We start from the raw sequence: 11,930 nt of genomic DNA, 5'->3' as shown, positions 1-11,930 counted from the left end.
AGAACACGGCAGTAAATTTTCTCTCGTTTACTCCTCCTGCGTGCTACAATAAATAACATCGCAGTATTTCATGCAATCTATCGACAAAGTGTCATCCGTATTTCAAAATTCTGCCGTTAACTGAATTTTTAGGTCAATCGTTACAATACGGTGTCTACTTGCGCCTTGTAATAACGTGAGGGTGCCACCGAGCGGCTTGATAAAATTCGGGTTACATTTCACGCGTCGGCGCTTATTTGCATCGCGATTAATACCTTTATGCAAATGAATACCTGATCCGTGGCCAATTATGTAGTTGTGTCTGACCTTAACTTATGCGCATACGAGCATATATAGGTATGTGCATTCTTATTCTGCAACTTATCCGTGCATCAATCAACCTTGTGCACGTTGCGATCTTCTTTATTGATAAATTATATCTATTTCATTGTCGTAAACTGAGATATGTATGAGATCCTGTCTCGAGCGCTATCGAAACGTGAATTGTAACTCCATCCTCTCTAAATACATACATTCCTTCATAGGTACATTTATTTATTATTTCCACCTTTAGATATGTTTAAATATTGTATATATAATTACTGGATGCGTCGACACATAATTTTTTCATAATTTTTGTATAAATATTTATTACGCACTTTAGTCGTAATCATTATCGGGTTTATCAATATCTGAAAGATATTCCAGTATCACAACCAGGATTGCGATCCTACCTTTTCGGAGTCTAGAAGTGGCAAATTTTCCGTCAAACGTAAAAGCGCAAAGAGTGAAAGAGCGCAGGTCGCTCACGGCCGACCGCGAACTCAAGAAAATGAACCCAAGGTACCGAGGGTGAGCGGTAAGCGGGCTGTGAAGTAAGGCGAAACGTAGGGAGTCACGCGAAGCAACCCCCGTGAAACTGGAGGTGGCTCGAGGAACCGTACGCGGTACGTTCCCTGGCGGAATCCAGTCAGTCTGCAGAATGAAGCACGCGACGTGGCTGCTTTTTGCGTTTACCCTGCTTCTCGTCCAGAGGACCCACGTTAGCCGCGCTCAGAGGACCCATGCGAAACAGGGTCTCAATCGTGAAAATCCAACCGTTAAGATACCGGGTCAGGGAACCGTCCTCGGCAAAGAGGTGCGACACCGTGCTTCAATTTCTTTCTGTTGCTCTTAAGTTTTTTTTTATATTAATTTGCTAAGACTCGTCTCTGTTCTTCATCTCCTCTCTTCTTCATCTCGATCCATCAAGTTGACAGAGATTTAAATCTTTAGACGAAAGTCATCTATAAGTAAACAGTTTGACATCTATTAATTTGAATGTTAATTTCGCTTATTTCGCTTTTCATCTAGATTATAATGAGATCATAATTCTAAATAGAGATAAAAATGAAAATGATATCAAGTTAAATGTTTTTTCAATTTAATAAAATTTGTTGTCATTAATCTTAATTGTTAAAGTTTTGATTAAGATTGATTAAGTTTGATTTAATCCTTAAATAGAATATTTGTAAAATATTTCAATAAAATATTTATAAATAGACAGTGAATTTTTATAAGCATAATTGAGTTCAACTTCTGCAAGCGCGTAGTTTCTTTTTCTAAATTTTTGAAAACAGGAGAACACTAATTTTACAAATTTGTTTCAATTCTTTTTTCATTCCAGAACGAAGTAAATGATAAATTAAATTAATTAAAATTAGAATTTTTAGTCTTTGATAAAAACATTTCTTTCTTTATTCTACATAAACTTCTGAAATTTAGATAGCTGTCAACTCGGTAAGACTAACGCAGTATCTCGGTATCCCTTACGCACAACCTCCGCTTGGCGATCTTCGTTTCATGCGACCAGTGACAGAGCCTCTTCCTTCTTGGACCGATGTGAAAAATGCAACGCAGTTTGCGCCATCCTGTCCGCAGGCTACGGGTCAACTTAAATTGCACGAGAAGCTCTTTATGCAATTGTTATCGGACATACCAGATCCGGGATTCGACGAGAATTGTCTTTTCTTGAACATCTTCGTCCCAAGCGAAGGTATGTACGTTTATTCGTGTCCATGTGGAGAGTTGAATATATTAAATTCGATAAGTCTCCAGATAGTAAGAGTTTGTTCTCAAATAGTTTCAAATCCACTTTTTAAATATGAATTTAGATTCATTATATATGTTATTATAATTTTTGTTCAATATTATTCCCGTTTCGGGCATCAATTTTTTATTTATGTTCTCTCCATCTGGAATGCGTACAGATTTCTCTCGATAAGCGATCGCTGGAAAAGTGGGCTTAGTTTCTCGGTTAAGTTCAGACATACCATCCGAATGTAATTTAATTTTATTCTTGTTGTTCACTGAATATTAAACAAGAATCAAATGATACATGAAATCACTCGGATGGAATTTTTCTAATAACATGCTTTATTATAGGAAATTTTACTTTACTTTACTTAGGTAGATATTTTAAAGAGTTTTATTTGTCGATATTTTACGATACTAATTTTGAGTTGAGAACTTACTTAAATACTTTCAAATGAGAATCCGAGTGACCTTTAATGGCCAGGAGCACTTAAATGTCTCAGATTCGGAAAATCAAAATGTACCCTTCAAAGAATTCAGATATATCCTAATAGGAAATGACTGTTATTAGAATGCAATTTATCACGTCGCCGTTACATGATCATTACATAAAAAGCATGAAGATGGACGTTCTGTTAACACTCGATGTCTAATTGATGTCGAAATCATCGTATCGATGTCGATTTGACATCAATTCGATGAGTCATTTCTGGAATGATAAGAATGAAAGACTCAAATGTATATTTTCGTTCATTCTTACAGGCAGGCTGTTATTTTTGTGACATGAATTTTGTCTTGTCATAAATATAATTGATAGAGAAAACATTTGGCTGATAGTCCTTGATATTACAGGCGTGATATTTCTTTTCTACACTTCGACAACGTTAGGGCACGAACGAAAAACGAGCGCGGTCAACAACGAAGTTCGTTCCACAAAATAAAGCTCGCCCTTAGATTCTTGGAGACTGATTCTTATCATCCGAGAGAAAAGGGGTGATTACGGTGATTACTCGCGGGGGCGAGCATTATACCATTGCGATCAGATAAAAGTAGACCAAAGCAACAAATGAATAAGGTGCCTCGTGAAAGCCCTAGCGTCGTGCAAAGAAGATTTATCACGTCGTTGCAACATAAAAAGCATGAAGGTGGACGTTCTGTTAATACTCGATATGGTTTAACTCAGATAATTCTTCCGTGAAGTTTACTCCAAGTCACGCTTGATTGTTTTCAATCATGATTATTTCTTTCAAGGTTTTTTTTTATTTATATTGGTATCTCTACTTTTCAGAAAAGTTTAGATTGAGAATAATACGACTAGCAAAAATAAATTATTAACAAATAAAATAAAAAATATTAATAATTATGTTTATCTTAAATAGATTATAAAATATTCTTTTAATTAACTGTCCTTTTGATTATTTAAACTAAATTTAAATTAATTTAAACAGTACAGAATTAATTAAAATACGTTTATTTTAAATAGATTATAAACTGCCCTTTTAATTAACTTGATGAGTACAGAATTAATGAAGTATAAAAATATGTAGATACACCTTTAAAAAGCTCAAATATGTATATACAGAAAAAAATAACTGATAGAATGGCTGAAGCGGGATGTAGGACTGTAGACATATATTTTAAATATTAAAAAATTTCTAATTTAAAATTTTTTGCAATACAAATGTATATTTTGTGATTTGTATTTCAGCAAAGCACATGAAGGTATTACGAATTTCGTATTAAAAAATGGAAGAAAAATTTTTTGTATGTTGTAATTCAAATAATAAGATTGATCGTCAATCTTAGTACATTTGAAATACAAAATACAAAATACTTTCGACCTTTTTTTTCGTTAATATATTGAAATACAAAACCCAAGATACTTTCATGTGCTCCGTTGAAATACAAAATATATTATAATATAGTTTTCTTACAAGTAATGTTTTTCAAATAAAAGTATTTCAAATACATGTCTAAGTCCTGGCTGAATGCAAACCGAAAGCTCGCAACTTTCGCCACCGTCAAAACGAAATCGTCACCGACAAGACGCTAAACAGCGTCTCTCTCTTTCTTTCCTCCATTCGAGAAAAAAAAAGGACTGATCGCGGGACGCGAAGTCGCGAATTTGCGGCACGAAATCACGTATGACGACGACGACGACGACGACGACGACGACGACGACGACGATAGTCGAGGTCGATATATAACGTGGAGCTAGTAAGAGTAGTAACAATAACTAGCGCGCCCGCGGTGGCACGCGATCTTCCAGGGCCCCGGCCTGAGATGCGGAGATACCAGAAAGCCGGTCACGAAAGCTCGCCTTCTCGCTCTTACCCTTTCTTTTCGTTCCTTCGGTCGTCTTTCAGTGAGGAAGTCGTTGAATCGCCACGACTCGTCGTCATGAGTCATTGATTCGCGTAAGAAGCTACATCGGATACCATACTCGTACTTACGGAAGTCCCAGATCGCGTTATCGGTGCAACATTGGGGTGTGCTTGCAACCCCCTCCGCCGTTGACAATAATTTGAATGCGGAAAATACCGAAAGAAAGAAACATATGCAAGTCTGTCAAGGTCGACGCTAAGAGACCGTCGGGACGATAATGCCGGACTGAATGTCCGTGTTCAGGAAACCACAGGGGGGTAGGGAGATCTTGTACCGGTCCCCGTTATCGTAACAAGCTCGATAGGTTGGAAATAGAATCTTGGATGTGTATGCGGTGGCTTCACATAAATTCTCTTTCTCGATCTATACGACAATAGGATTATAATATGAAAAGAAACACTAAAAATTTTACTTGAATAACCTACTGTTACTGCACTCTATCTTTGGCAAAAATTCTAAGGAAATATTATCCAAGATTTTCTCCTACAAGGGGATTTTCTCCTCACGTTATTTTGATAAAAAATAATGTGAAAAGAAACACTAAAACTTTATTTGAATAGCCTACGGTTGTCACGTAGCCTATCTTTGTAATCAAGTTTTAATAAAATATTATTGTTCAAGATTTTCTTCTACACTTTTTATCTCGATAAAAATAATAGCAATGTTGAAACTTTACTCGAACAATCTATTGTTAATGCAGCCTATCCTTTAATCAAATTCTAATAAAATATTCCTCACGATTTTTTGACACTTTATTTCGATAAAAATAATCTAACAGAAGTGCTAAAACATTATTCGAATATAGTATAATAATAAAATATTATTTAAGATTTTCACTTATATTTTGCTTTAATGAAAATAATATGAAAAGAAGCATTAAAACTTTATTCGAGCTACTACTGATTATATCACAGCCTATTTTTGCCGCAGTTAAGTTTTAATAAGATATTATTCAAGATTTCCTTCTACTTTATTTTGATAAAAAAGACGTTTACAGTCTAAAGTCATGAGGTCATAAAATAAAAGATATTAGATTCGTTAATATTGCTTTTATCTATTTTCGTTAATACTTACGAAACCTTTAAAAGGTATAGATCATAGATCAGACCTTGTCTGGATACCGAGTATGATTCAGCTTGCGTGAGGCTCACAATAAAATAAAAACCTTCTTACCAATATAACATCCCTCTTTCGGTAGATTGATAGTTAACGAATATTTCATGTGCGTAGGAAACCGTCAGAACGACCAATGGCCAGTGATGGTTTGGTTCCATGGTGGCGATTTCAACACTGGAACTCCAGCAATCTGGGACGCCTCTGTATTCGCTTCCAAGCAAAAGGTGCGACATTGCATTACGCGGAATACTTTGCAAAACGACCAGAATCTAAGATTGAAATTAACGTGACCCGGTCAGCGATCGAATCAATACCGATACAATCACGATATCTATGGGAAGAGAGAAAGAATGATTAACGTGTATTTTTAACGGTGTTCAATCAATTCTCTGGACATTTACTGAGCGGACGTAAAATCGAAGAGAATCGAATCAGACCGAGCCTTTTCCTTTTCCTCATCTCGCGTGCTGTTACTTCTAGAACCGCACCCTTTGATATTCGCCCGCGATACATTATTAATGGAGCTTTCGTTATACATCTGACGGAATGTACATAATGCGGTATCGTTTACGGCTCTCAGGAACAATTCACCGCAGGGAAAAAAAGAGAATTGATCGCTTGCGTGGCACAAATTACGAAACTAAAATAAATCTTGAATCTTTCGGTGACGATTACTGGTGAGATTTTATCGCGCGCACGCTTAAAAAAAAAAACGCAGAGAAAAGCTTTAACAATCCGCGAGATTAAACAGGGGCGACTTTTGCGGCCGGCAGGTGCTAGTGGTGACGGTGGCGTATCGATTAAACATCCTCGGATTCTTCACGACGACGGACTCCGAGGCGTCCGGTAATTATGGCATGTTCGATCAAATCGCCGCCCTTGACTGGATAAAGCGAAACATCAAATCCTTCAACGGCTCGCCCAGTAATATTGTCATCTTTGGCCACAATTCCGGTGCCATAAGTGTAGGACTGCACATGCTGAGTCCTCTCAGTAACGGGAAATTCCATAAGGCGATTGCTATGAGCGGGGATGCCATCAGTTCTGTTGGCACGCTAGAAAGAGAGAAGCCGATCGTCGACATTATAACTAATAAATTCGGTTGCGATCGACGACCGACCAGCAAGCTGATGGAATGCCTGCGCCGACTATCAGCCGATTTCTTAATCAAGCACTCATCTGACATCGAGAGCTGGGGCCCGATCGTCGACGCAGAAATCATCAACGAGACAGACCCATTTCTTACGCAACATCCGAGAGACATCTTGGAAAATGGTAATGATAACGTTATATGACTTTCTATAGTCATTAAAAGTCTTTAAAAGATAAGCGGAGATATTTAAAAAACATCATATTGAGCTTAAGATCTTTTTTTTTCTTATTGTAAAACTTCGTTTTATATTTTGGCACTAATGTTTACTTCTATCAATGCAGATTAACTTTAATTACGATTTAATTGACTTTTTATCTTTTTTTTTTTAATTTTGAGGATTAGAGAAAGATAAAAAATAAATTAAACCGAGATTGGCGTTAACATTGGTAGAAATAAACACAAGGGAAAATCTTAGTATTGATTTAAAAATACTCGAAGTATGTTCAAATGTTTTTTTGTTCTCTAAAAGTTTATTTGAATTCTTTGCAATATTCTTTCAGACATCCTTTCGATCTTTATATTTCTTTCGATATAATTTAAATTTTCCTTAAACTTTAATAAAACAACGAATTAGGTAACTTCAATGCGGTGCCGCTAATGGTCGGCTACACGAATAACGAGCAAGTTTTGGCGTACATGGAGGTCATCGGTGATAAGAATCCAGAGGGTGGACTTTCTTCGGAGAGCTTCGAGACGATGATCACAGACGAGTTCACAGCGGCAGTGGAGATCTCAGATGACAACAGCACGTGTGAGTCGAAGCCAGAGATGGTGGCAAACGCGGTGTTATTCTTCTACAAACCATATCCAACCACGACAAACATGACGGTGTTCCGCGACAGATATTTGGACCTGCAAACGGAAAAGAATTTCGCGGCTGGCCTGACACAATTAGCCGATAAAGTGGCGAAGCAAAAATCGACGGCTTTCGTATATCGGTTCGACTATCGTCCCAAGACGCAACCGGTCGCGAAGGACGTGCCGGAATGGGCCGGTGTACCGCACATGTTCGAGCTCCCATTCGTTTGGGGTTTACCGCATATGATGGGCGTCGGTGCGACGCAATGGAACTTCAACGACAAAAGGATGTCCGAGTCGATGATGACGATGCTGGCGACGTTCGCCAAAACCGGGGATCCTTCCTTCGTGGAGAGGACAGTATCGGTCAAGTGGGAGCCCTATACACAGGATAATCCGAGAATTCTGATCATCGATAAAAATATCGAGATGAACGAGCCGGGCGCAGTGGATTACAAGGCGCTCGCATTCTGGAATGAATATTATCCGCAGATCATGATGGAGGCGACGAACAATTGTTGCAACGTTACAAGCACGGCGACGACATGGAGGATATTCTCTCATAGCGTGTGTCTCAGCGGCGTGATGGCTACGGTGGCGTTTCATCGCTTTGGGTTCTAGCTACGATCACAGCGTGAAATATTAAATACTGAATTTAAAAAAAAAACGTGTTATTGCGCTCGCTGTTGTATATTTTTAATAGACCAATAACGAAAGAAAATGAGACGGCGTTGTCGGATTTTGCAATTTTATAACAAGATCTCTTCCCACTCTACTTTTTAGAAGCAAACGCAGTAACAGTCTTGTTATACTCTTGTAGAATACATATCTCGCGAAATTCGCATCTTCTTGTGTAAATAGATTCGTACGTTTCGCGATTGTTTCACAATTGTTGTACGCATTTAATTGAGATTTCACGCACTCGTATGTCTGTATCTATTGCAATATGGTATTAGTAAATTTTCCTATGTTCGCATTTGTTATCTCAATTACATTGCGTATATCACAAAGTTATTTTATTCCGTTCTTCTTATCTTACATGTTACTTGATGTAGATTTATACGAAACAAGGAGAAATTATCTACAGTAATCAGGTAAACGGCAGAACATAGTTCACAAACGAGACAAAGGGGGCTCGGAATGAAATAAAATGAAATCCAGGTTGCATTACAAGAGTAGGAAACTTGGGCCCTTTTTTTTTAACATTCATTGATTTTTTTATTTGCCTTAATACGGAGAGATATAGAAAAACATACTTTGTTTGAGAAACAAACAGTTCGATAACTTATGAATATTTTGATGATCCGATAATAATAATTAATATTAATAATAATAGCAATAATGTTCAAGTACCATCTATGTATAATTATTATATTATATAAGAGAGAGAGAGGTGCGCGGCGAGAGCGCGATGCATGGGGGCTGGTGGCCTGCGCACGCGCACGTCCACAAACGTTTCTTTTTTTCTTATCTCTTCCTTTCTCCTAAATATATACTATTAATTAATCATTTTCCCCTTCATTTATTCATGCAAAATTCCTACAGTGATAACCGATGCTTGCGGGGTCTCGTATCCTACTTTGTGCGCCGTTGCTTGCGCGTGCACACGAGCCATCCCGGAACCAATGTTATATACAATATTTCTTTCCGTTTATCGCTGCGTTCCTTTGCACGTATCTCTTCGTTCTTCGCTCCGCTGCGTAACCTTGTGCCCTTATATGCCCTTATTCTCCCGTCTCTCTACCATCGTCTTACAACCATTCGGATTTCAGTACCGTAGACTCCCGGTTCTACTGTTCGCCTAATATTCCGTCAGCCCCCTCCTCCTCTTTTGTCATTAGTATCTTCCTTGTTTTATAACCGCTCCGGTCCTTTTTTTTAATCCACTGGTATCCTCGGATTTTCATGTAGGAGAATATGGGCTCCGCCACATATACCTTACAGAAGTAGGCACAGCGATTTTTTCTTCTGCTTCATCTTCTTCTCTGGCGATTTCTTGTTTATTTGTCGCACCAGGTCGTAGAAAATCTGAAAGCGAAAGATGACAAGTTGTTAAAACTTGACTGCGTCAGCTATTTATCAATTAGAATACAACATTATTAGCATTGTACAGAGTATTGCGAGCTAATTACTTTTATTAAAAGACAAAACGAGTGATGAGATTGTAAAATACGACTATATAAAATGTTTAAATCGGAATAAATGAAATTGAATCACAACTCACATCGCGAACATTAATTTTAGCTTTGGCAGAGGTCTCCATAAACACGCAATTGAATTGCCGGGCAAGGTTGACACCCTGATCCTTTCCTACTACCCTCTCATCCTCCAGGTCGCACTTGTTACCTACTAGCACCATCGGCACATCATCTGTGTCCTTTACTCGCAAGATCTGTTCTCTGAGGTCTTGCAGGTCGTTGAAGGTTGATTGTGCTGTTATCGAATACACTAACACGAAGCCCTGCCCGTTTTTCATATAAAGGTCCCTCATGGCTGTGAATTGTTCCTGCGAACAAGAATATGATAACGTCACTCAAAAATACAATCCGTATTGTTACAATCATAAAATGAAAGAGAAAGTTACGCGACGCGTTAAGAGATAAATGAAACAACGTGTCTTTATGTTACTTCATAAAAACTTCCACATTACGTGAAATAAAACGAACAGTAAAGAAAGAAAACAAGTCAAAATTAACACTCAGGCTAAAATAAATAAAATCAATTTCTCGTCTAACGGTATATATCCGCGTATTCGAAATAAAGAAACAGCAGATATGTGTTAAGAGGGAAGATACTTACCGTGCCGGCTGTGTCTAGAATTTCTAACATACATTGTTGACCGTCGACCTCGACTTGCTTGCGGTAACTGTCCTCGATCGTCGGGTCATACTTCTCTACGAAGATTTCCTGAACAAACTGGACAGTGAGGGCGGACTTGCCTACACCTCCACTGCCCAGCACCACTATTTTATATTCGCGCATCTCCTTGCCCTACCTACTGCCTATGGGCCTGATCACAGTCGAGGGGTCACCGAATCCGCCACGTTTTGCCTTGATTTGCTCTCAGTGAGACGGACCTGAAACAACAATAAGCAATCGTCTAGTTAGAGGCCGTGAACATTACACAATGGGTTAATTTTAATGACACACCTTCTTCGGGACGACTCAGCCTTTATGACTCAATGCTTTTTATGCGGTGATTTCATGCGAAGTAGAACAGAGGTCATATATGCGATTATGATAAATTACCAGGATCGTTATATGATATGTATAGGAAGGCAATCATGTTCTTCCGTGAAGAATAATAATCTCCGCAATTTCTAATATTATATCGGTCAAGGACTCGTTTCGTTAAATAGAAAAAGAGAGCTATTCATAAAGATATATTGAGAGAAAAGTGTTCGATATCTGTGACTATAATTTGTGTTTATAATTGCGTGATTAAATAATTATAGTTAAAAGCTTTATTTATGGTTATCATTATTATAACGTTAGAGTAATAATAATTATATTTAAAGTTCTATGTTGTACAAAAATAATATATAATTGACATTGTAAATGACTAATTATAGTCATTTATGATGCCAGCTATATATTTTTTTGTATATCATGAAAATAAACATTTAATAAATATAATAATAAATATAAATTTAATAAATATAAACATTTAATAAATTCTTTGTATTTAATTTTTTTAAGAAAATGATTCAATTTTATGCCTTTTTATACAACATTATTTTATTGTATCTTGAAGCGCACCGTTATAATTTTAAATTTGGATTTTATGCTGCGCGATCTCATGGCAAGTTTCCTTTTTCAGGCTACTGCTTCTTAAAGCTGAAAGCTGCTGATATCATGCAAAATTCCGACATCCGGAAACGGAAGCGGTATAGTTAATTGTTTCACGGAAAAGTAGTAGCATTTGCTCCACAAAGTCACGCGTTACTCCCCTTGTCGTGTTTTGCTTCGCTGAAGAGCGTTGTTTCACGCGACGAATGGCAGAGTAAGAGAGAAAACGCGAATACCGCGAATAGGACGTTTATTGGTTAACGGTGGCATCATGGCGACGTGCTGCGGCCAATCGACAACCGCAGAATTCTTTGCGCCAATTCGTCATTGATTTTACCTTATGAATGGACCTGTACAATGAAAGCTGCTGCTACTCTAGGACTTTCGTTGGAACGTTACGGTGTTTGATAAAGTTACCTCGAAAGACGTAACTCCTAAAATGAATTTAAAATTGTATAACAATAAACTACTATCGACATCTTTTACGTGTGAATTTCGAACAAAATTTCTAAAAACTGCACACCGCATTGTCAGATTTCGTTTGCGTTTCTACAATTTCAAACAATTAAAAAAAAAATTTTATTCGACCTTTGTATTTTTCGATTACTGTTTACATACATGTATGATACATCGAACG

General features: G+C 37.5%; 2 protein-coding genes across 3 annotated transcripts in view; one reads left to right on the top strand and one right to left on the bottom strand.

Moving 5' to 3' along the window:
* Window positions 1-961: 961 nt before the first annotated feature.
* LOC108752595 (carboxylesterase 5A-like) lies at window positions 962-8,850 on the top strand. The gene is made up of 5 exons (XM_018493534.1): window positions 962-1,117; window positions 1,744-2,014; window positions 5,668-5,777; window positions 6,327-6,828; window positions 7,281-8,850. Exons 1-5 carry the CDS (start codon window positions 962-964, stop codon window positions 8,123-8,125), a joined length of 1,884 nt encoding a protein of 627 aa, XP_018349036.1. The 3' UTR covers window positions 8,126-8,850.
* A 167-nt stretch (window positions 8,851-9,017) lies between these two features.
* LOC108752596 (ras-like protein 3) overlaps window positions 9,018-11,930 on the bottom strand; it is a 23,495-nt gene continuing 20,582 nt past the window's right edge. For both annotated transcript variants that reach the window (XM_018493535.1, XM_018493536.1), the window contains 3 exons: window positions 10,304-10,581; window positions 9,729-10,010; window positions 9,018-9,532 (listed from right to left, as the gene is read on the bottom strand). In XM_018493535.1, coding sequence (XP_018349037.1) covers window positions 9,443-9,532; window positions 9,729-10,010; window positions 10,304-10,486 — 555 coding nt within the window. In that variant the 5' untranslated portion in view covers window positions 10,487-10,581 and the 3' untranslated portion in view covers window positions 9,018-9,442. The remainder of the gene's footprint in view (window positions 9,533-9,728; window positions 10,011-10,303; window positions 10,582-11,930) is intronic.

This window comes from Trachymyrmex septentrionalis, unplaced genomic scaffold, assembly GCF_001594115.1.
Source record: "Trachymyrmex septentrionalis isolate Tsep2-gDNA-1 unplaced genomic scaffold, Tsep1.0 scaffold60, whole genome shotgun sequence".
Lineage (NCBI taxonomy): Eukaryota > Metazoa > Arthropoda > Insecta > Hymenoptera > Formicidae > Trachymyrmex > Trachymyrmex septentrionalis.
This window is presented reverse-complemented; position numbering and strand designations above follow the sequence as displayed.

Coding starts and splice junctions, on each gene's coding strand:
- LOC108752595 (XM_018493534.1), top strand. CDS start 962: ATGAAGCACGCGACGTGGCTGCTTTTTGCGTTTACCCTGCTTCTCGTC. Junction 1,118..1,743: donor GAACCGTCCTCGGCAAAGAG/GTGCGACACCGT, acceptor TCTGAAATTTAG/ATAGCTGTCAACTCGGTAAG. Junction 5,778..6,326: donor TATTCGCTTCCAAGCAAAAG/GTGCGACATTGC, acceptor TGCGGCCGGCAG/GTGCTAGTGGTGACGGTGGC.